This window comes from Lepidochelys kempii, chromosome 23, assembly GCF_965140285.1.
Source record: "Lepidochelys kempii isolate rLepKem1 chromosome 23, rLepKem1.hap1, whole genome shotgun sequence".
In the NCBI taxonomy this organism is placed as follows: Eukaryota; Metazoa; Chordata; order Testudines; family Cheloniidae; genus Lepidochelys; species Lepidochelys kempii.
This window is the reverse complement of record NC_136402.1, coordinates 15,869,598-15,892,884: the sequence shown is the minus strand read 5'-3', so window position 1 is coordinate 15,892,884 and position 23,287 is coordinate 15,869,598. Positions and strand designations below refer to the sequence as shown.

At 65.3% G+C, this 23,287-nt stretch overlaps 1 protein-coding gene across 2 annotated transcripts; it reads left to right on the top strand.

Annotated features, from left to right (window-relative positions):
• Nucleotides 1-682: 682 nt before the first annotated feature.
• Nucleotides 683-19,972, top strand: EPS8L1 (EPS8 signaling adaptor L1). 2 transcript variants are annotated; one of them, XM_078850166.1, is made up of 21 exons: nucleotides 683-1,075; nucleotides 1,550-1,598; nucleotides 2,103-2,137; nucleotides 4,304-4,362; nucleotides 5,324-5,476; nucleotides 7,344-7,493; nucleotides 8,683-8,765; nucleotides 9,338-9,468; nucleotides 9,697-9,740; nucleotides 11,258-11,384; nucleotides 11,707-11,795; nucleotides 12,141-12,215; nucleotides 12,822-12,970; nucleotides 13,523-13,664; nucleotides 14,028-14,056; nucleotides 15,151-15,250; nucleotides 15,990-16,139; nucleotides 16,714-16,813; nucleotides 17,180-17,342; nucleotides 18,158-18,290; nucleotides 18,563-19,972. In XM_078850166.1, the coding sequence occupies exons 2-21, from the start codon at nucleotides 1,582-1,584 to the stop codon at nucleotides 18,647-18,649; spliced, it is 2,016 nt and encodes a 671-aa protein (XP_078706292.1). In that variant the 5' UTR covers nucleotides 683-1,075; nucleotides 1,550-1,581; the 3' UTR covers nucleotides 18,650-19,972. The 2 variants fall into 2 exon arrangements, with proteins under 2 accessions (XP_078706292.1, XP_078706293.1); XM_078850167.1 differs by lacking the exons at nucleotides 17,180-17,342; nucleotides 18,563-19,972 and having other exon boundaries at nucleotides 18,158-18,243.
• The last annotated feature ends 3,315 nt before the right edge of the window (nucleotides 19,973-23,287 follow it).

The following is a 23,287-nucleotide window of genomic DNA, read 5'->3' as shown; positions in this document are numbered from 1 at the left end:
CCTAGCCCCCCCTGCTCTAACCACTAGACCCCACTCCCCGCCCAGAGCAAAGGAGAGAACTCAGGAGTCCTGGCTCCCAGCCCCCCTCCTCTAACCACTAGACCCCACTCCCCGCCCAGAGCCAGGGAGAGAACCCAGGAGTCCTGGCTCCCAGCCCCCCTGCTCTAACCACAATACCCCACTCCCCGCCCAGAGCCAGGGAGAGAACCCAGGAGTCCTGGCTCCTAGCCCCCCTGCTCTAACCACGATACCCCACTCCCCGCCCAGAGCCAGGGAGAGAACCCAGGAGTCCTGGCTCCCAGCCCCCCTCCTCTAACCACTAGACCCCACTCCCCGCCCAGAGCCAGGGAGAGAACCCAGGAGTCCTGGCTCCTAGCCCCCCCTGCTCTAACCACTAGACCCCACTCCCCGCCCAGAGCAAGGGAGAGAACTCAGGAGTCCTGGCTCCCAGCCCCCCTCCTCTAACCACTAGACCCCACTCCCCGCCCAGAGCCAGGGAGAGAACCCAGGAGTCCTGGCTCCCAGCCCCCCTGCTCTAACCACAATACCCCACTCCCCGCCCAGAGCCAGGGAGAGAACCCAGGAGTCCTGGCTCCTAGCCCCCCCTGCTCTAACCACGATACCCCACTCCCCGCCCAGAGCAAGGGAGAGAACTCAGGAGTCCTGGCTCCCAGCCCCCCTCCTCTAACCACTAGACCCCACTCCCCGCCCAGAGCCAGGGAGAGAACCCAGGAGTCCTGGCTCCTGGCCCCCACCCCGCCCCCGCCCAGGGCTGAGGGGGAATTCTTTTGCGTCTTCACAGCTGGTTGAGCAGCTGGCGCGGGGACAAGGGGGTGGAAGGCCGGGGGGTGGGGCCCATGGTTACCTGCCCAGGTATGCTGCGGGCGCGGCTGCTGGGGACCTGTGCCCAGGTGTCAGAGGGGAACGGACGGTTCCCTGGACACCGAAGAGCCGGATCTGGTGGGACTGAGGGGTGTCCCCCCCCCCGTTGTCAGCATCTCCCCCCAACACACTTGAGATGCCTCTTTCTCCCACCCCTGGCCGGGCAACGTCTGAATAGCCGGCGAGAGATCGGGTAAGTGTGGTGGGGGCATAGACTAGAGGGGGTGAGCCCAGCCCCCCAGGGATGGGGGGGCATGTGGGCTGAGGGGACAGTCACACCCCCCTTGGGGCGTGGGGCTCCCCCCCATGGATGCGGGTTGCGGGTGGAGGGAAATAGTCTGTTCCCACACCCTTGATAAACGGACCAGTTCCGCGTGGGGTGAAACACGGGAGGCGTGACGCGAGGGAGAGGCTGGCCCGTTCCGGACGCCTGGGTTCTCTCCCAGCTCTGGGAAGGGAGTGGGGGCCAGGGGTTAGAGCAGAGGGAGGCTGGGAGCCAGGACTCCTGGGTTCTCTCCCCCGCTCTGGGAAGGGAGTGGGGGCCAGGGGTTAGAGCAGAGGGAGGCTGGGAGCCAGGACTCCTGGGTTCTCTCCCCGGCTCTGCAGGGGGGAGGGTGCCACCCCCAGACTCTGTGAATGCTTCTCTCCCTGTCTTTGAACTTCCAAGGTGAAGTGTGAATTGTGGATTCTGTCAACACCATGAGCTCCTCGGGCAGGTGAGTACGTGGTGGGGAGCCAGGACTCCTGGGTTCTCCCCCTGGCTGTGGAAGGGGAGGGGGGACTAGTGGTTAGAGCAGGGGGGATTGGGAGCCAGGACTCCTGGGTTCTCCCCCTGGCTGTGGAAGGGGAGGGGGGACTAGTGGTTAGAGCAGGGGGGATTGGGAGCCAGGACTCCTGGGTTCTCCCCCTGGCTGTGGAAGGGGAGGGGGGACTAGTGGTTAGAGCAGGGGGGATTGGGAGCCAGGACTCCTGGGTTCTCCCCCTGGCTGTGGAAGGGGAGGGGGGACTAGTGGTTAGAGCAGGGGGGATTGGGAGCCAGGACTCCTGGGTTCTCCCCCTGGCTGTGGAAGGGGGGGGGTGCTAGTGGTTGGAGCAGAGGGGGATTGGGAGCCAGGACTCCTGGGTTCTCTCCCTGACTCTTGGGCGGGAGCGGGACCCCAGCAATCTGGCTCTGTTCTCCTGTTGTTTAATTTTCTCTTTCTCCTTCCCCCTTCCCGCAGCGAGGTCTCCAAGCCCAGTGCCAGGGAGATCTATGGTGAGTCTCTGGTGGGGGGTGCGCACAGACTGGGGGGGCAAGGGGAGGACTGGGGGATGGGGCGAGAGCAGCTGGGCTGCGTTATTATTGTAGGGTCTCTCGCAGGTCTTTGGGGTGCTGCTGTGTTGTCGTAGGGTCTCTGGGCTGGGCAGGGGGGCGTCCATGGGGCGGTGTTATTGTAGGGTCTCTGGGCTGGGCGGGGGGGGCGCCCACGGGGCGCTGTTATTGTAGGGTCTCTGGGCTGGGTGTGGGGGGCGTCCACGGGGCGTTGTTATTGTAGGGTCTCTGGGCTGGGTGTGGGGGACGTCCATGGGGCGGTGTTATTGTAGGGTCTCTGGGCTGGGTGTGGGGGACGTCCACGGGGCGTTGTTATTGTAGGGTCTCTGTGCTGGGCGGGGGGGCGTCCATGGGGCGGTGTTATTGTGGGGTCTCTGGGCTGGGTGTGGGGGGCGTCCATGGGGCGGTGTTATTGTGGGGTCTCTGGGCTGGGCGGGGGGGGGCGCCCACGGGGCGGTGTTATTGTAGGGTCTCTGGGCTGGGCGGGGGGGGGGCGTCCACGGGGCGGTGTTATTGTAGGGTCTCTGGGCTGGGCGGGGGGGGGCGTCCACGGGGCGGTGTTATTGTAGGGTCTCTGGGCTGGGTGTGGGGGGCGCCCACGGGGCGGTGTTATTGTAGGGTCTCTGGGCTGGGTGTGGGGGGCGCCCACGGGGCGGTGTTATTGTAGGGTCTCTGGGCTCGGTGTGGGGGGCGCCCACGGGGCGGTGTTATTGTAGGGTCTCTGGGCTGGGTGTGGGGGGCGTCCACGGGGCGCTGTTATTGTAGGGTCTCTGGGCTGGGCGGGGGGGGGCGTCCACGGGGCGGTGTTATTGTAGGGTCTCTGGGCTCGGTGTGGGGGGCGCCCATGGGGCGGTGTTATTGTAGGGTCTCTGGGCTGGGTGTGGGGGGCGTCCACGGGGCGGTGTTATTGTAGGGTCTCTGGGCTGGGTGTGGGGGGCGTCCACGGGGCGGTGTTATTGTAGGGTCTCTGGGCTGGGTGTGGGGGGCGCCCACGGGGCGGTGTTATTGTAGGGTCTCTGCTGGGCCGCAGTGTTACTGTCGGGTTTCATGCCGACCCCGCTGGCTGCAGTCGCTGCGTTTCCGCCGGGACTCGGGGTGGCGCAGTCCGGAGGCCGACCTGGCAAAAGTCCAAAAGGAAATAAAGGGCTTCAACCCCCCCCGCCCCCCCTCCCCGCCTTCTCCTCTGGTCTGAGCACCAGGACCTGCCCCCCCTCGACCCAGCCCAAGGAGGGAAACCGAAAGAGAAACCGAGAGGGAGGCCCAGGTTGGAGCCAAAGGGCCTTGGGGGGTCCTGCTAATCCCCAGCTGCAGCCACCAAACTGGTTTCCCCAGGGCATGCTGGGAAAGTCACTCCCTGCCCTGGGGCCCGACGGGAGCCGGCGCCCCCTAGAGGGGAAAGGCCCTGCACCCCATTCCCTGCCCCCCTGAGCCAGCCAGTCCCCGCCCTGGGGCAGGATGGGAGCCGGCACCCCCTAGAGGGGAAAGGCCCTGCACCCCTTTCCTTGCTCCCCTGAGCCAGCCAGACCCCGCCCTGGGGCAGGATGGGAGCCGGCACCCCCTAGAGGGGAAAGGCCCTGCACCCCATTCCCTGCCCCCCTGAGCCAGCCAGTCCCCGCCCTGGGGCAGGATGGGAGCCGGCACCCCCTAGAGGGGAAAGGCCCTGCACCCCATTCCCTGCCCCCCTGAGCCAGCCAGACCCCGCCCTGGGGCAGGATGGGAGCCGGCACACCCTAGAGGGGAAAGGCCCTGCACCCCATTCCCTGCCCCCCTGAGCCAGCCAGACCCCGCCCTGGGGCAGGATGGGAGCCGGCACACCCTAGAGGGGAAAGGCCCTGCACCCCATTCCCTGCCCCCCTGAGCCAGCCAGTCCCTGCCCTGGGGCAGGATGGGAGCCGGCGCCCCCTAGAGGGGAAAGGCCCTGGGCCCCACTCCCTGCCCCCCTGAGCCAGCCAGACCCCGCCCTCGGGCAGGATGGGAGACGGCACCCCCTAGAGGGGAAAAGCCCCGTGCCCCATTCGCCGCCCCCCCTGAGCCAGCCAGTCCCCACCCTAGAGGGGCCAGGCCCCGGGCCCCAGGCCCCCTTTATAATTTCCCCATCTCTTTTCACAGAGCAAAGGAAGAAATATTCCAACTTCATTATGGCTGACGTCTCCCAATACACCGTCAACGTGAGCCTGGGGCTCTGGGGGTGCAGTTTGGGGGGGAGCAAGGGTTGGGGGTCACACGGGCCCCACTAGGGAGAGGGTAACTAGGGGGCCCCAGCCCCGATCTGGCCCCAGGGTGGGAACTGGCTGTCTGGTGGGGGGGGGGATGGGGCAGGGCCCCAAAGGGGGGTGTTAAGGGCCGCAGGGGGCAGTCCTGGGGGGGGTGTTAAGGTTTGTTTGGAGGAAAGGGGCTTCGGGGCTGGGTGCAGCTGGGGCTGCATGGGAGTGTGTTGGGAGTCTGGGAGGTGTGGAGGGGGAACTGCCTAGGGGGCGTTGGGCCCGGGGGGCTGGGGAGAGGGGTGTTGGGAGCCTGGGGGTTCTGTGGGGATCAGGGGGAGGGGCTGCCTAGGGGGCGTTGGGCCAGGGGGGCTGGAGAGAGGGGTATTGGGAGCCTGGGGGGTCTGTGGGCTGTGGGGATTGGTGGGGGGGTCTGGAGAGAGGGGTGTTGGGAGCCTGGGGGGGCTGTGGGGATCGGGGGGGCTGCCTAGGGGGCGTTGAGCCTGGGGAGAAGGGTGTTGGGAGCCTGGGGGGCTGTGGGCTGTGGGGATCGGGGGGGACTGCCTAGGGGGCGTTGGGCCCGGGGGGCTGGGGAGAGGGGTGTTGGGAGCCTGGGGGTTCTGTGGGGATCGGGGGGAGGGGCTGCCTAGGGGGCATTGGGCCACGGGGGCTGGAGAGAGGGGTATTGGGAGCCTGGGGGGTCTGTGGGCTGTGGGGATTGGTGGGGGGGTCTGGAGAGAGGGGTGTTGGGAGCCTGGGGGGGCTGTGGGGATCGGGGGGGCTGCCTAGGGGGCGTTGAGCCTGGGGAGAAGGGTGTTGGGAGCCTGGGGGGGCTGTGGGCTGTGGGGATCGGGGGGGACTGCCTAGGGGGCGTTGGGCCCGGGGGCTGCATGGGGGCGGCTCTGGGCTCACCCCCTGCCCCCCCCAGCACCTGGTGACGTTCCCGGTGGGGGAGGCGGCGGAGCTGGAGGACGCCGTGCGCAGAGTGGCCGCTATGGAGGCCCAGGCCCAGGTCTGGGCCCAGGAGATGCTGCTGCAGGTCACTGGGTCGGCCATCAGGCTGCTCGACGTCCACTCCAAGGTATGTGAGTGTGTGGGGGGGCTGGGGCTGGGGGAAGGGCTGGGGGGGCTGGGCCAGGGGGAGCTGGGTCCGGGGGCAGGTCTGGGGGCGCCGGGCCGGCCGTGACTCTGTCGCCCCCCGCAGGAGGAGCTGGAGAACTACGGGCTGGCGGGGGGGCTGGGTCTGGGGGCGCTGGGTCCGGGGGCAGGTCTGGGGGCGCCGGGCCGGCCGTGACTCTGTCGCCCCCCGCAGGAGGAGCTGGAGAACTACGGGCTGGCGGGGGGGCTGGGTCTGGGGGCGCTGGGTCCGGGGGTGTTTCTGGGGGCGCCGGGTCGGCCGTGACTCTGTCGCCCCCCGCAGGAGGAGCTGGAGAACTACGGGCTGGCGGGGGGGCTGGGTCTGGGGGCGCTGGGTCCGGGGGTGTTTCTGGGGGCGCCGGGTCGGCCGTGACTCTGTCGCCCCCCGCAGGAGGAGCTGGAGAACTACGGGCTGGCGGGGGGGCTGGGTCTGGGGGCGCTGGGTCCGGGGGTGTTTCTGGGGGCGCCGGGTCGGCCGTGACTCTGTCGCCCCCCGCAGGAGGAGCTGGAGAACTACGGGCTGGCGGGGGGGCTGGGTCTGGGGGCGCTGGGTCCGGGGGTGTTTCTGGGGGCGCCGGGCCGTCCGTGACTCTGTCGCCCCCCGCAGGAGGAGCTGGAGAACTACGGGCTGGCGGGGGGGCTGGGTCTGGGGGCGCTGGGTCCGGGGGTGTTTCTGGGGGGTGCCGGGCCGGCCGTGACTCTGTCGCCCCCCGCAGGAGGAGCTGGAGAACTACGGGCTGGCGGGGGGGCTGGGTCTGGGGGCGCTGGGTCCGGGGGTGTTTCTGGGGGCGCCGGGCCGGCCGTGACTCTGTCGCCCCCCGCAGGAGGAGCTGGAGAACTACGGGCTGGCGGGGGGGCTGGGTCTGGGGGGGCTGGGTCTGGGGGCGCTGGGTCCGGGGGTGTTTCTGGGGGCGCCGGGCCGTCCGTGACTCTGTCGCCCCCCGCAGGAGGAGCTGGAGAACTACGGGCTGGCGGGGGGGCTGGGTCTGGGGGCGCTGGGTCCGGGGGTGTTTCTGGGGGTGCCGGGCCGGCCGTGACTCTGTCGCCCCCCGCAGGAGGAGCTGGAGAACTACGGGCTGGCGGGGGGGCTGGGTCTGGGGGCGCTGGGTCCGGGGGTGTTTCTGGGGGCGCCGGGTCGGCCGTGACTCTGTCGCCCCCCGCAGGAGGAGCTGGAGAACTACGGGCTGGCGGGGGGGCTGGGTCTGGGGGCGCTGGGTCCGGGGGTGTTTCTGGGGGCGCCGGGCCGGCCGTGACTCTGTCGCCCCCCGCAGGAGGAGCTGGAGAACTACGGGCTGGCGGGGGGGCTGGGTCTGGGGGCGCTGGGTCCGGGGGTGTTTCTGGGGGTGCCGGGCCGGCCGTGACTCTGTCGCCCCCCGCAGGAGGAGCTGGAGAACTACGGGCTGGCGGGGGGGCTGGGTCTGGGGGCGCTGGGTCCGGGGGTGTTTCTGGGGGCGCCGGGCCGTCCGTGACTCTGTCGCCCCCCGCAGGAGGAGCTGGAGAACTACGGGCTGGCGGGGGGGCTGGGTCTGGGGGCGCTGGGTCCGGGGGTGTTTCTGGGGGTGCCGGGCCGGCCGTGACTCTGTCGCCCCCCGCAGGAGGAGCTGGAGAACTACGGGCTGGCGGGGGGGCTGGGTCTGGGGGCGCTGGGTCCGGGGGTGTTTCTGGGGGTGCCGGGCCGGCCGTGACTCTGTCGCCCCCCGCAGGAGGAGCTGGAGAACTACGGGCTGGCGGGGGGGCTGGGACTGGGGGCGCTGGGTCCGGGGGTGTTTCTGGGGGCGCCGGGCCGGCCGTGACTCTGTCGCCCCCCGCAGGAGGAGCTGGAGAACTACGGGCTGGCGGGGGTCCTGCGCTGCGAGGCCGTGCTGCCCAGCGCCCGCGCCCGCTCCCTGCTGCTCCTCGTGTGCCAGGAGCCCCAGCAGACCCAGCCCGACGCCCACTTCTTCCAGTGCACCCACATCGGGGTGAGGAGCCGCCCTCGGGGACTGCGGGGGGGAGGGAGGGACCCTCGCCCGAACGCCTGGGTTCCTGGTCTGCCCAGGGGGTCCTGCCTCTTTAAGTGCCACTGGGTCCTCCCTCTTTGGTTGACATAACTAGCCCCGCCCTTTTCACTTGAACGCATTGGCCCCACCCCTTTGCAGCTGGACTCCTGGGTTCCTCCTCTGGGGATGCTCCCACCATGCGCCCGCTGCCTTTATAGGGCACTGGGATCCACTGGTCCCGCCTATATGGTGACATCACTAGCCCCACCCCCTTTTTTGCTGCCCTGGCATTCACCCGGACTCCTGGGTTGCCTTTGAACAGCCCTGGGCAGTGATAGCTCCACCCCTTTTTTGCATCATGCCCCCGGGCCCCACCACTGCCCCTAGGGACAAGCCTTCATGGGCCAATCAGGATGTGGCTCCCACATGGCAGGAAGTCCCGCCTTCTGATGGGAGGGACTGCCATGCGGCATCAGCCAATCAACTTCCAGAGCCACAATCTCCACTGCGAAAAGTCCCGCCTTCCAGCCAGTGTGAGGAACTTCCAGGCAGCGTCAGCCAATCAACTTCTTGAGCCAGGACATTGCAGCAAGTCCCGCCTTTTGGGAGGGGGACGGGACTCCCATGTGGCAGCAGCCAATCAACTTCTTAGGACTGTAGTGTCCAATGCAGGAAGTCCCGTCTTCCAATGGGAGGGATTTCTCTGCTGCATTAGCCAATCAGCTTCAAAGGGCCTTGGATGCATTCCAGGAAGTCCCGCCTCCCCATGGAGGATTGACAGCTGTTGGCCCCTCCCTCTAGTGGGGAAGTGGGGGTCTGGCTCTGGGGGAAGGTGGGGCTCTTTTCCCCAGAGGGGAAAATGCTGTTGTGTCTCCTCCAGTCCCCATGCCAAGGGGGCCGGCCACCCCGAGGCATGCTGGGTAGCAGGTTGCAAAAGCGGGGTGTTCTGATCTAGCTGGCACGGACCCACACAAGAGGGTTCCCGCTATCCTGCCTCCCCCACCCCTTGGATCAGACCCACGGGCCCATCTACCCTGGTATCCCGCCCCCCTCCCTACCCCCTGGATCAGACCCGTAGACCTGTCTACGCTGGTATCCCACCCCCCTCAGGACAAACTCATGGGCCCATCTACCCCGGTATCTGACCTGTACGGTTCCTCCCACCCCGCAGGCGGAGCCGATCCGGGACGACATTAACAGTGCTCTGCTGGACTTCAAATCGGGGAGCAACACTCAGAGGAAAGAGGCGCTCAGGTGGGGCATGACCCTGGAGTTTGGGGGACTTTGGCTGGGCGGGTGCATTGGGGGGAACCCCAGGAAGTGTGGGGGGGGCCATATTGGGGCGGGATGTGGGGTGCAGATGCTCTGGCCTGGATGCAGGATGTACGGGGGACCTTGGGGTGAAGTGGAAGCCCGATGTGGGGAGTCATTGGAGGAGTTCTGGGGTGGCTAAAATAAAGGAGGGACTCCACAGTGGGTGGGGGTCATGGGGTGGACCAGAGCGGTGAGGTTATGGGGAGGCCACTCAGAGACATGAGGAGGAGCAAATAGGCGTGGGGTTACGGGGGGGGTCCAGAGGGGGTGAAAGGGGGACCCCCACATGGGCTGCTGGAAGTTGGGGGGAGGGGAGAAAGAGGAAGGGGGGGTGACAGGGGCAGCCTCCAGGAGAGATGGGACTAGAGGGGTGTAGGGGGACCCCCTCTAGGCTGGGGGTGATGGGGCAGACTGGGGAGCCAGGGGATGTCTTTCTGAGGGGTGGGGGCTCAGGTATATTTTTGGGTGTCTCCCATCCCCGCCCATCAATCCGCACCCCATATCTTTCGCAGAGAGAACCAGGAGAAGATGCAGAACGGGGCACCACCGGTCCCGGAGGGGACAGGCTCCCGGCCCCCAACCCCCCCCAGGAAGGTGGTGATCACCCCGAATGAGATGGAGGCGCAGAGTCAGAGAGATGCAGGTGTGTGTGTTGGGGGGGTGGGGGCAGAGCCAGGGAGAGAACCCAGGAGTCCTGGCTCCCAGCCCCCACCCAACCACTAGACCCCACTCTCCCCCCACCCCCCCGAGCTGGGGGAGAACCCAGGAGTCCAGGCTCCCCTCCCCCCTGCTCTAACCACTAGCCCCCACTCCCCTCCCCGAGCCTGGGGAGAACCCAGGAGTCCTGACCCCCTGTCCTTTCTGCCCCCAGCTGACCCCCCGGACCCAGGCGTGCTGCGGATTGAGTGTGATGTGGTGAGTTGGGCTGGGGGGCGGGATTTGGGGGCTTCATAGAATCATAGAATATCAGGGTTGGAAGGGACCCCTGAAGGTCATCTAGTCCAACCCCCTGCTCGAAGCAGGACCAATTCCCAGTTAAATCATCCCAGCCAGGGCTTTGTCAAGCCTGACCTTAAAAACCTCTAAGGAAGGAGATTCAACCACCTCCCTAGGTAACGCATTCCAGTGTTTCACCACCCTCTTAGTGAAAAAGTTTTTCCTAATATCCAATCTAAACCTCCCCCACTGCAACTTGAGACCATTACTCCTCGTTCTGTCATCTGCTACCATTGAGAACAGTCTAGAGCCATCCTCTTTGGACCCCCTTTCAGGTAGTTGAAAGCAGCTATCAAATCCCCCCTCATTCTTCTCTTCTGCAGGCTAAACAATCCCAGCTCCCTCAGCCTCTCCTCATAACTCAGGTGTTCCAGACCCCTAATCATTTTTGTTGCCCTTCCCTGGACTCTCTCCAATTTATCCACATCCTTCTTGTAGTGTGGGGCCCAAAACTGGACACAGTACTCCAGATGAGGCCTCACCAATGTCGAATAGAGGGGGACGATCACGTCCCTCGATCTGCTCGCTATGCCCCTACTTCTACATCCCAAAATGCCATTGGCCTTCTTGGCAACAAGGGCACACTGCTGACTCTTATCCAGCTTCTCGTCCACTGTCACCCCTAGGTCCTTTTCCGCAGAACTGCTGCCGAGCCATTCGGTCCCTAGTCTGTAGCTGTGCATTGGGTTCTTCCGTCCTAAGTGCAGGACCCTGCACTTATCCTTATTGAACCTCATCAGATTTCTTTTGGCCCAATCCTCCAATTTGTCTAGGTCCCTCTGTATCCTATCCCTGCCCTCCAGCGTATCTACCACTCCTCCCAGTTTAGTATCATTCGCAAATTTGCTGAGAGTGCAATCCACACCATCCTCCAGATCATTTATGAAGATACTGAACAAAACCGGCCCCAGGACCGACCCCTGGGGCACTCCACTTGACACCGGCTGCCAACTAGACATGGAGCCATTGATCACTACCCGTTGACCCCGACAATCTAGCCAGCTTTCTACGCACCTTATAGTGCATTCATCCAGCCTGTACTTCCTTAACTTGCTGACAAGAATACTGTGGGAGACCGTGTCAAAAGCTTTGCTAAAGTCAAGGAACAATACATCCACTGCTTTCCCCTCATCCACAGAGCCAGTAATCTCATCATAAAAGGCGATTAGATTAGTCAGGCATGGCTTGGGGGGTTAGGGTACAAGGGATGGGGTGTCGGGGGGCTGGGGGCCAGTAGGGGGAGAGGAGATTGCGGGGGTGAGGGATGAGGTGGGGCTGAGGTTTTATGTTCACCCCATCCCCTGGTGGGGGGGGCGGGGGGGACGATCTGCTGCAGCCCTGCCCCCTGAGCTGGCAGGGACTTGGGGGTGGGGGTTCTGGGGGCTGTGCAGAGGGGCCCCCTCCGCTCACCCTCAGCCCCCCGTTCCCCCCCCCAGGAGCTGTTGAACCGGGTCTTCGACGACATTGAAGCTTTCATGGCCAAACTGCAGAAATCGGCAGAGGCCTCCCGGGTCCTGGAGCAACTGAAGCAGTCCAGTAGGGGGCGTCGCCGCCAGCCGGGGGGTGAGAGACCCCGAGACCCCCCTCGTCTGCCACCCCCCCGAGACCTCCTGTTTCCCCCCACCCCCCCTCCTGCCCCCCATACACCCGCCACTGGGAACCGTCCATGCCAAGGGGCGCTGCCAGGAGCTGGGGGTGAGAGAGAGACCCCTCTGTCCCCCGAGATCTCCCCTGTCTGCCCCACCAATACACCCCCCTACTTGGAATTGCCCGTTGCAGGGGACGCCCTAGGGCTGAGCTTCCTCCCACCTTCCTCCGCAGCCCCCCTCGGACACCCCTTTCCCCCTCCCCCCAGCGCCGGGTTAACCCTTTCCTCCCCGTGCAGAGGGGCTGCTGACCCTGCGGGCCAGGCCACCCACCATGGAAGAGTTCGAGGACACCCTGGCCAAGATGAAATATTCCTTCAGCCTCCTGGTGAGTGACTGCTGGGGAGGGGGAAACGCGGCCCTGTATCTCCCCCCCGCAACGGGGGCCCCCATTTGCGCCCCCCCCCTCCCCCGAGCCGGGGATGGGACCCAGGAGTCCTGGCTCCTAGCGTTCCTTCCCCCCATTCTAATCGACTAATGCCCACTCCCCTCCCAGAACCAGGCGTAGAACCCAGGAGTCCTGGCTCCCAGCCCCCCCTGCTCTAACCACTGGACCCATCTCCCTAGTGAAAGAACCCAGGAGTCTGGTCACTCTCCCTCCCCCTCCCTGTCTGGAATTTGTGGGGTTCACTGACCAGAGTGGGGGGGTCTCTCTCCCTCCCCCTCTCCCCAGGCAAGACTCCAGTCAAACATCTTGAATCCCACTTCGGAGGAGCTGGTTCACTTCCTGTTTGGCCCCCTGAAAATGGTGACTGGGGGGTTGGAGGGCAGAAGTGTCGGGGGGCTGCCATAGCCCCAGCTGTGGGGCTTGGAATTGCCAGTGCTGGGGTTGGGCGGGGGGAAGGGAGGGACCTGCGGGAGCTGGGATTGGGGGGAATGACCCTGACTTGGGGGGAGCCTGGGGGGATCTGAAGTGGCCAGGGGCGGGACTGGAGGGGTTGGGGAGAAGATGGGATCCCAGCTGGGTGTTTGGGGGCTCTGAGCTGGGGCGGGGTAGGAGGGGAGGGGACCACAGGGTCTGGAGTTGTGGGGATCTGAGTGTAGGAGGATTGGGGGAGGGATCCCACCATGGGGGGAGCTGGGGGGGTAAGGGAGGGATCCCAGGTGGGGGGGGGGCAGCTCCAGGAGGGGTGTGGCTGGAGGGGGGGCAGTTGGTGTCTCCTTGGAAGGGCTGGGGGGTGGGGGTGGGGATCTGGGGGTCTGCAGGGGACGGAAGGGGAGATAGCGGGAGGCTGGAAGGGGCAGAGCTATGGCTATGTATCCCAGTGGGGAGTCTCTTGCTGACCCTGGTCAAGGGGGGCCTGGGATGCGGGGGTCTCTCTCACCTCTCCCTGTTCCCTCCCCCCGCCCCGAGGTGGTGGAGTCGTCGGGGGGGCCAGAGTTTGCCAGCGAGATCCGCTCCCCCATGCTGACCCGGGAGGCCGTCACCCTGCTGCGGGGCTGCCTGGGGGCCCAGAAGGCCGAGCTGTGGGGCTCGCTGGGTGACAACTGGACCCGGCCCCGGTACTTCGCTCACCCTGGGGCTAGTGGGCCGGGCGGGGGGGGGGGCAGAGCTGGGGCGCTGCTTTTGGTTCTCCATGGTCTCTGCCCGTGATTGAACCCGACTCTGCCAGGCCTGGGCTCTGCCCCAGGTTCCTTGATTCCCCACCCCCCTCCGTGATTCCACTGATTTGCCCCTGATTTGCCACCCACGAGTCTGTGATTTTCACCCATGATTGTTGCCCAAGGTTCCTTCATTTTCACCCACGGTTCAGCGATTTTTCACCCATGATTGTTGCCTGTCATTCCTTGATTTCTCCCCCACAATTCCGCGATTTCCGCCCCCCCCATGATTCCACCGTTTGCCCAGGGTTTCCACCCGTGATTGTTGCCCACAGAGCCGTGATTTTCGCCCTGGATTCTGTGATTTTTTTTTTTCCCCCCACCCATGATGGTTGCCTCGTGTTCCATGATTTTCAAACCCCCCCCCCCTCCATTTCTGCCCGTTGATTTCTGCCCACCATTCCCGGAGGTCGCCCTGGTTCCAGCCATCCGTGGGTCTGTCTCTTCCCACAGGGTGGAGTTCCCCACGGACTACGCCGCCCCGTACACCCCGACCTTCCAACGCGGCTGGGCACCGCTGCCCCGGGGCCCCGACGGGCAGCCCTGGGAGGATCCAGTGGAGACCCAGCACCGGCATGAAGCGCGCCGGGCACAGGTGACTGACGTGGGAGAGAGGCGACCCCTCATCCGATGAGGGCAGAGGGGAGTGTGGGGTGAGGGAAAGGATAGGGTGGGGAGGAGGCAGGTGTGTGGGGGGGGAAGGGAAGGGGCTTATAAATGCGGGGTGGTTGGGGGGATGGGAGCAGGAATGTGGGGTGTGGAGGGAGGGTGCTTGTCGGGGGGAAGGGTGAGGATTGGGGGGCACAGTGGGGGGAGGGGGTGACTAGGAAATGGGTGCAAGAGAGATCAGAGGGTGGGAGGTGGGGGCAGAGGGCTGGGGGGTGCAGTGGGGTACAGGGGGTTACAGCAGGGAGGTCGCTCCCCCCCCACTCACTCCACCCCCCCCTTCTTTCTGCAGCAATCAGCTCCTCCAATTGAAGCCAAAGGGTACGTATCTCCCCAGCCCGTGCCCCCCCCCCCGCACACTGCCCCAGTCCCTCAAAGCTGTCCCTACCCCCTTGCATGGGGGGCAAGTGGGAGTGGGGTGCTGGGGCTCAGAGAAGTCTGTGGGGGGAAGGGGCTCGGCGCAGGGAGGTTGGGGGGATGTCCCAGAGTGGGAGGGGGATAGGGAGGAAGGAGCTGAGGTTGGGGGGGTCTGAGGGGGGGCATTTGAGCTGAGGAACCTAAAAAGGCCTTTTCTTTGTTTTCTCTTTGTTTCTCTTTGTCTGTATGTGTGTGGGGGGGCAGGTGGGTTCGGTGGTGAGGGGGGCGGGGAAAGGTTAGGGGGTGGGAGGGAGGCTGGGGGGCAGAGAGGGTTGGGGGGCTGGCTTGGGGGTGTAAGGTGGTTATGGGGAGGGAGGGGATTCAGGCTGGAGGGGTTAGATGGATGGGGTGAGGGAGGGGGCAGTGGAGGGGGTGAGATAGGTAGGGGGTTAGGGTTTGGTTGGGGGGCAGGGAGGGACTTAGATATTGGGGGGGCAGGGGAGTGGGGAGGCACATAGGACCCTAGGTCTCAGTGAGGGGCTGGTGACTGGGAAGGGGGCACACCGGGGGGGCATAGGCTGGGGAGGGCTGCCCCAGATGTCATAGCGGGGGGCCACTTGATGGGGATAGAGAGGAAGGAGGGAACGAAACAGGAAGACATCGGAGGAGAGAGAGCCCGTCCTGCCAGCGCCCCCCCCCCCCAGCAGCCCAGCCAAGGTAGGGAGTGGGGCGGAAGACTTGGGGGGGGCATAGACCTTTCTCCCTCCTTCCCCCTGATCCCTGCATGGGCTTGGCTGCTGGGGGTGCCCCTGCCTGGTCCCCCCCTGCACTGCGGGATGCGATCCCTCGGGCCCTGGCACGGTGCAGCCGCTTTGACTTCGCAGCATGTGTACGGCGGGGGGAGGGGGGGGTTCTGTACCCTGGGGGGCGCAGGGGAATAAGGGACAATCCCACTCTGAGCTGAGGAGAGAACCCAGGAGTCCTGGCTCCCAGCCCCCCTTGCTCTAACCACTAGACCCCACTCCCCCTGACCCAGTTTTCTTCCCCTCTCCCCCCAGCCATAGACAAACAGAAGAATGCAGGCTGGTGAGCTGCAAATACGACTTTGTAGCCAGGAACAGCAACGAGCTGTCTGTCCCGCAGGGGGAGGTTCTGGAGGTGAGTCTGTCTGTGGGTTTCCCTAGCTAGGGCCACTGCTGTGGGGAAGCTTGCAGCACCGAGGCACTGCTGGGGGGGGAAGTGCACAACATCAGGGGTCCCCGGCTGGAGGCACCACTGGGGGGGAAGCTCACAGCACCGGGGCACTGCTGGGAGAAGTGCGCAGCATCAGGGATCCCTGGCTGGGGGCACTGCTGGGGAAAAGCTCACAGTGCCAGGGCACTGTTTGGGGGGAAGCTTGCAGCACTGGGCCACTGCTGGGGGGAAGTTTGCAGCATCAGGGATCCCCAGCTGGGGGCACTGCTGGGGGGAAGTGCGCAACATCAGGGATCCCCAGCTGGGGGCACTGCTGGGGGGAAGTGCACAACATCAGGTGTCCCCGGCTGGGGGCACCACTGGGGGGAAGCTCACAGCACGAGGGCACTGCTGGGAGAAGTGCGCAGCATCAGGGATCCCTGGCTGGGGACACTGCTGGGGAAAAGCTCACAGTGCCAGGGCACTGTTTGGGGGGAAGCTTGCAGCACTGGGCCACTGCTGGGGGGAAGTTTGCAGCATCAGGGATCCCCAGCTGGGGGCACTGCTGGGGGGAAGCTCATAGCACCGGGGCCCTGCTGGGGGGAAGTGCACAACATCAGGGGTCCCCGGCTGGGGGCACTGCTGGGGGGAAGCTCACAGCGCTGGGGCACACCTCCCCGCCCTGGCCGGGACTGTGCCTGTGGCTCAGCATCTCTCCCTCCAGGTGCTGGACAACTCCAGGAAGTGGTGGAAGGTTCAGAACCGCTCCGGCCAGCAAGGCTACGTCCCCTTCAACATCCTCAGCCCCCTCCCGGGCCCCCAGAACTGCGGCCCGGGCAACCTGCTCAACAGCCCCGGCCAGGCCCGAGCCCCGGTGAGCCCAGCAATACAGGAGTGGAGAATTCGACCTCTCGGGGGCGCTGGCTCCCACCCAGCCCCAGGGGGGGGACTGGCTGGCTCAGGGGGGCGGGGAATGGGGCTCGCGCCCTGTCCCCTCTAGAGGTGCCGGCTCCCACTCAGCCTGAGGGCGGGGACTGGCTGGCTCAGGGGGGCAGGGAGTGGGGCGCGGGGCCTATCCCCTCTAGGGGGCGCCGGCTCCCACCCAGCTCCAGGGCGGGGACTGGCTGGCTCAGGGGGGCAGGGAGTGGGGCGCGGGGCCTTTCCCCTCTAAGGGGTGCCGGCTCCCACCCAGCCCCAGGGTGGGGACTGGCTGGCTCAGGAGGGCAGGGAGTGGGGCTCGGGGCCTGTCCCCTTTACGGGGTGCTGGCTGCCACCTGGCCCCAGGGTGGGGACTGGCTGGCTCAGGGGGGCAGGGAGTGGGGCGCGGGGCCTATCCCCTTTACGGGGTGCTGGCTCCCACCTGGCCCCAGGGCGGGGGACTGGCTGGCTCAGGGGGGCGGGGCTATGGGGCACTAATCTTTCTTCCCCCTGCCTCCGATCCTGACTAGGGCCCCCCAGGCCTGCCAGCTCCGAAGAAAAAGGTCTCGGCCCTGAACGGGACCCAGTGCAACGGCTGCGAGGGGCTTGGCCTAGACCCCAATGAGAGAGGTAAGGAGCCCCCTATATGTGAGGGGAGAGGGGCAGTACCCCATGGAGACCCCAGGACCTGCCCCTTGTGTGTGTGTGTGGGGAGGAGGGGAGAGCATCCCCATGGAGATCTCCTGCCTCCCCCTCATAGCTTCCCCATGGTGACCCCGCCCTTCATATGAGGGGGGAGGAGGTGTGTGCCCTATGGGAGAGCCTGCCCCCCTGCGTGTGGGGAGGACGGGGGGGCTACCCCAGAGGGGGTCCCCAAGCCCCGCCCCCTCTGGTTGGGGAGGAGGGGGGTTATCCCGGGGGGCTCCCCAGGCCCCGCCCCCTGGGTGGGTGGCCTCTCCCGGTGCATGCTGGGTAACGGGCGGCTCTGTCCCGCAGAGCGGCTGAACGAGGAGCTGCTGCGGCGCCTGGCGGCCGGCCGGGGCAGCCCCGCCAAGCCCTTCCGGGTGCAGCGGGCTCCGGACACGGCCGTGCCGCTGGACCACGACTCCCAGCCCGGCCAGGTCCAGGCCTGGCTGGAGGCCAAGGGATTCGAGCCCCTGTGAGTGGGCGTCGGGCCCCGGGATGGGCGCGGGCACATGGGCGCGCCCTGATTGGCTAGCTTGATACGTCTCTGCTTCCCCATTGGCTGGCTTGGCACCTCCTGGTTTCTGATTGATGGGGGCATCCTGCCAGCCTCTGCTTGCCTATCTCCACTCTGATTGGCTGGCTCGGCAGCTCCTGGCTTCTGATTGGTTGGGGGGAAGGGCTGTGACATTGCGGCTGTCAGACGCATCCTTTCTCTCTCCTCTGATTGGTTGGTCTGGAGCCTCGTGGCTTCTGATTGGCTCGTGGAACTCACAAACACCCCGCCCCATGATTGCTTGAAGCAACTTTCCTCTCCGCTCTGATTGGCTGGTTCTTCCCTGCTGGAGGAGCCCACTTGTCCTCTGGCTGCTCCTTGATGGGTGGCGGCTCACAACCGCCACCTGCGATTGGTCGGCTGGAGCCCAGGTGAGCCGCGATTGGGTGGTACCTTCCCGTGGAATCCTTCATGATCGAATTTAATTGGGCCACCAGGGAAGCGGCAAAAAGATGCTAATAACTAATTGAACCAATCAGAAAAGAGGATGAGGGGGCATTAACCAATCACGTGGCACCTGAGGGGCGGATGTGTGGTGCTGTTTAAAGTTACTGTTGCCTCCTTGTCCACCAGCATCATGTCTGGGGACACTGCTGGGGAGGAAGCTCGCAGCACTGGGAGGGTCACTGGCTGGGGGCACTGCTGGGGGAAGCTCGCAGCGCTGGGAAGGGGGGGTATCAGTGGGAGGGGGCTCTGTGGTGCAATGGGCCTGACTGCTCCCTCTGCCCCCGCAGGACGGTGAGCACCCTGGGGGTGCTAAATGGGTCTCAGCTCTTCTCGCTGTCCAAGGCCGAGTTCCAGGCCGTCAGCCCCGAGGAAGGAGCCAGAGTCTACAGCCAGGTCACCGTACACAAGGCCATGCTGGAGGTACCACGATCTGCCCCCTCCCACCTGCCCCCCCGCCAGGACTCCTGGGTTCTCTTTCTGGCTTGGGGAGGGGACTGGGGTCTAGTGGTTAGAGCAGCGGGGAGCCGGGAGCCAGGACTCCTGGGTTCTCTGCCCAGCTCTGGGAGGGGACTGGGGTCTAGTGGTTAGAGCAGGGCGGGGACTGGGAGCCAGGACTCCTGGGTTCTCTCCCGGCTCGGGGAGGGGGCCGTGGGTATTTAGGGCCGTGACTAATGCAGCCTTTGCCCTTCCAGGACTTTAGGAAAACCTCCGAACTGGAAGCTGTGATGGAGAAACGGAAGAGGAAATTGGAAGGCGAAACAGAAGTCTCCTGCTCATGAGGAAGCCAAGGACACGGTGCCCCCCGAGCTGGCAGAGCTCCCCCTACTGGCGAGGGTGCTGCTTGGGGGGGCCTGGCCCACCGGACTCACCCACCCCAGGCTCACAGACACCCTCCCCAACTGTCTGCGAGGGTGTCTCCCCAAACTAGACACGCTAAGGACCTTGGCAGGGGCATAGATTTCTTGGCTACCACCCGCTCCATTGGGGCTACCATGCCTCTTAACGGAACGGCCCGCAGCGCATTTGTGCTGCTCATTCCAGTTTCCTACCTCTGGGCACCTCTTTGTTGTTGTTTTTTTAACTTCCACTATTTATTTAAGAAAGGGGGCAAACGTTAAAATGTAGCCCCCTCCCTTGCCCCTCCCAAATGGTCATAACCTTCCTTGTCCAGAATCCCCCCTCCGGTCCCCCCTAACTATACTCCAACCCCCCCACATTTCTACCCAAGTGGTACAGCCCCCGCAGTCTGCACAGCCCCCCCATGGTATAATCTCCAACACCCAAGTGGTACGTCCCTCCCATTGTCTCCCCCCAATTTCCCCCCCCATGGTACAACCTTCACTACCACCACCCCTGTTTTGTCTCAGTTGGTATGTACCCTATTCTCCACAATCCTCCCCCCATTTCCACCTAAATGGTATGACTCCCCAGCCTTAGAAACCCCCCATTGCCCCCTAAATGGTACAACCTCATTCTCCACAGGGCCCCTCCACATCCCCCTGTGAAATGGTATGACCCCCCCGCCATTGTTCAGTCCCCACCAGCGGACCGAATCCACCCACCTCCTGTTCTGATTGGTGCAGACCTGGGGCTAGGTGGCGCAGCAGGGAATCAGAGGAGCTCATAGCATGTAGTACGCCCTGCGGCCACTGGGGGGGGACACTCTGCGCTAGTCAGCGCTGCAGAGCCGCCAGCCCTAAGGTTGCTTAACAGTTTCCATTCCCAGCCCCCTTTTGGGGGGGGCTGCTTATAATTCAGCCAAACCATAGCTGCCAGGGTTGACATTTCCCAGGCTCCATCTCTGCAGCAGGTGGGGTTGGGTGGGGGGTGTTCGGGGCGAATTGGTTCAGCCGTTTTCGAGAGAGAGGCTGACAGAGGGGAGACATACACGTTCAGATGCAGCCCGCTGGGCACCGTGATGCGGTTGGAAGGCCCAATTCCACACCTCTATGTGCCCTTTGGGGCCGCTCGGCTCCTTGCTGGGGGGGGAAGCAATGAATCGTGGGAAATGTTGACCCTGCGGGGCCTTTTCACAAGTGCAATATTTATACGGGGCGATGAATCTGGGTAGCAATTCTCTTGTGTGAATAAAACATGGTGCAACGGGGAGGCTCGTGTGTGGTCTGAGTTATGGGGCACGTCAGCCTGAGAGCGGGGCCGACACTGTGCCGAGAGGGGAACAGCCCCGTTCCCTGCCCCATGAGCCAGCCAGTCCCCGCCCTGGCGCTGGAGGGGAGCCGGTGCCCCCTAGAGGGGAAAAGCCCCATTCCCAGCCCCCCTGAGCCAGCCAGTCCGCGCCCTGGGGCTGGATGGGAGCTGGCGCCCCATTCCCTGCCCCCCTGAGCCAGCCAGTCCCCGCCCTGGGGCTGGATGGGAGCCGGCGCCCCCTGGAGGGGAAAGTCCCTGCACCCCATTCCCTGCCCCCCTGAGCCAGCCAGACCCCACCCTGGGGCAGGATGGGAGCTGGCATCCCCTAGAGGGGAAAGGTCCTGCACCCCATTCCCTGCCCCCCTGAGCCAGCCAGTCCCCGCCCTGGGGCAGGATGGGAGCCGGCACCCCCTAGAGGGGAAAGGTCCCATTCCCCACCCCCCCCGAGCCAGCCAATACCTGTACTGGGACTGTATGGGAGTTGGCGCCCCCTGGAGGGGAAAGGCCCCGGGCCCAATTCCCTGCCTCTCCCAGCCAGTCTCTGTCCTGGGGCCAGATGGGAGCCGGCGCCCCCTAGAGGGGAAAGGTCCCATGCCCCGAGCCAGCCAATCCCTGTCCTGGGGCTGGATGGGAGTCGGCGCCCCCTGGAGGGGAAAGGTGCCGGGCCCCATTCCCTGCCCCCTGAGCCAGCCAATCCCTGCCCTGGGGCCGGATGGGAGCCGGCACCCCAGTCCCTGCCTCTCCCAGCCAGTATTGGAGAGTTCTTCAAACTGGACAGCAGGTGTCGTGTCTCAAGCTCATTTTCTGGCTGCTGATTCTCTGCCCCAGTTGTAGTTACACACATCAACAGGACTCCTGGGTCCTCTCCCTGGCTCTGGGAGGGGAGTGGTCTCTAGTGGCTAGAGCAGGGGGAGCTGGGAGCCAGGACTCCTGGGTCCTCTCCCCGGCTCTGAGAGGGGAGTGGTTTCTAGTGGCTAGAGCAGGGGGACCTGGGAGCCAGGACTCCTGGGTCCTCTCCCCGGCTCTGGGAGGGGAGTGGTCTCTAGTGGCTAGAGCAGGGGGAGCTGGGAGCCAGGACTCCTGGGTCCTCTCCCCGGCTCTGAGAGGGGAGTGGTTTCTAGTGGCTAGAGCAGGGGGACCTGGGAGCCAGGACTCCTGGGTCCTCTCCCCGGCTCTGGGAGGGGAAGGGGGTGTAATGGTTAGAGCAGGGACCAGCCCTAGGCCGGATGTTTAAAAAGCAGATTCCTCTCATTCCTGATGGGATGCCCTGGCCTGGGAGGGAGGGGGGTTGAACCACAGAGCTGCTGCAGGGCATTCTGGGAAATAGTCTCTCCCTGTTTCTTTCTTTTCTTCTTTCCCTCCATTATTTTTCTATCTCTTCCGACCCTAGGATTCCTTCCTGTTTTCTTCGTTCTTCTCCTTCTCTCATTCAATCTCCCTCCACTGTCACACTGGCAGGGCTGGGGGCAGCCCAGGGCCTAGCTAGCAGGGGGCTGAGGGTCGGGAGTGAGGGGCACCGGCAGGGCTGGGGGGAGCCCAGGGCCGGGCTAGCAGGGGGTTGTGGGTCAGGAGTGAGGGGCACCAGGACAACTGGGGGAGCCCAGGGCTGGGCTGGCAGGGGGCTGCGGGTCGGGAGTGAGGGGCACCGGCAGGGCTGCGGGGGGCAGGGCTGGGCTAGCAGGGGGCTGTGGGTCGGGAGTGAGGGGCACCAGCAGGGTTGTGGGGGGCGGGGGAGAGGGTGAGGAACAGGAGTGAGTCTCTCCAGCCGTGGCTGGGCCTGCGCTGATGATTCAGAGGCAGGAGGTGGCTGAGCTGGGCAGGGGAAATCCAAGGGCACAGAGGTACCTTCCTTGCCCCTTCTCCTGCCCCCCTGGCCCTGCCCCCCACACCGGAGCCTCAGGCCCCTGGAGCTGATCCCCCAAGTCTGGAACAATCTCCAGCCTGCCCTACTGAGCTGGCGCCAGGCCTGGGCGATTGGGCCAACTTGGGGTGCTGGTGGCCTGCATGAGGGCGTGGGGTGGTGTGGGTAGAGGCTGGGAGCCAGGACTCCTGGGTTCTCCCCCCAGCTCTGGGAGGGGAGGGGAGGGGGGGTCCAGTGGTTAGAACGGGGGCTGGGCTCTGGTGCTAGGGAACCGTGTGCCAGAAGCAAAAAGCTACTGATCTGTTTCTCTTTTTGGGAGGGCGGGGGTGTGTAAACAAACAACTGAGGCTGCTGCCAAAGAACCAGGCTAAACCACTGCTGCCCTTCGCCTGGGAGCGAGGGGCTAGCCAGGAGAGAGCTCTGGCCCTCGCCAGGAGCGCTAGTTATATGGGGACCCCTGGCCCGGCACTGAGATGCAGCTGGCTCTGGGGTGGGGCGCAGGGGCTGGGTATACAGGGACCCCTCGCTCACAGGGAATGCTGGTTTCCCTTGTCTCCGGGGGGGGCATGAAACAGAAGATGAGGAGTTATCAATCCTCCAGCCACCCCGCACCCCCCCCACTTCCCCTCCCTGTCTCAATTCCCCCCCCCCCAGGAATGGGGCTGGGGGGGGCAGGTCCCAATCCTGGGCAGCCCCCGGAGCTTGGCGGCTTCTGTGCTCTGGCGTCTCTTTCACAACCTGGTCTATGCTGCCCCCGCCCCCTCCCCAAATCATCGCCAGGGCCACGTACCCTGGGCGGGAAGGGGGAGGGACAGAATGGGGGGGAGGGGGCCGCCCTGGTCCGGAAATGAACTCCAGCTGTTGCTTATCGGCAGGATGCGGCCGAGTCCACAGGGGGCCAGATCGCAGGCTCCGGCCCCCTCCCCAGCTGGGTGTCCGCTGGATTGCTGGACGCTGCTCCCCTCCCAGAGCCGGGGAGAGAACCCAGGCGTCCTGGCGCCTCCCCCTGATCTAACCACTAGACCCCACTCCCCTCCCAGAGCCGGGGAGAGAACCCAGGCGTCCTGGCGCCTCCCCCTGATCTAACTACTAGACCCCACTCCCCTCCCAGATCCGGGGAGAAAACCCAGGCGTCCTGGCTCCCAGCCCCCACCCTGACCACTAACCCTAGAAGCCTAATGTAGTGAGGAGGGGGGTGGGTATCTCACCCACTTTATCTTAATTAACTAAACAATAACCCCACCCCGTCTGGGTCCCTCCCCCCAAGGTGTGACTGTCTGCGGGGGCGGGTCTGGCTGACACCTGGGCATTAAGGAGGGGGAGGGGCTGGGAGCGGCTGTGTATCTCGGTGATCCCTCGTATGGGGGCAGTGAGACCCGAACCCCCGCCGGAGGAAGGGCGTCCCCCC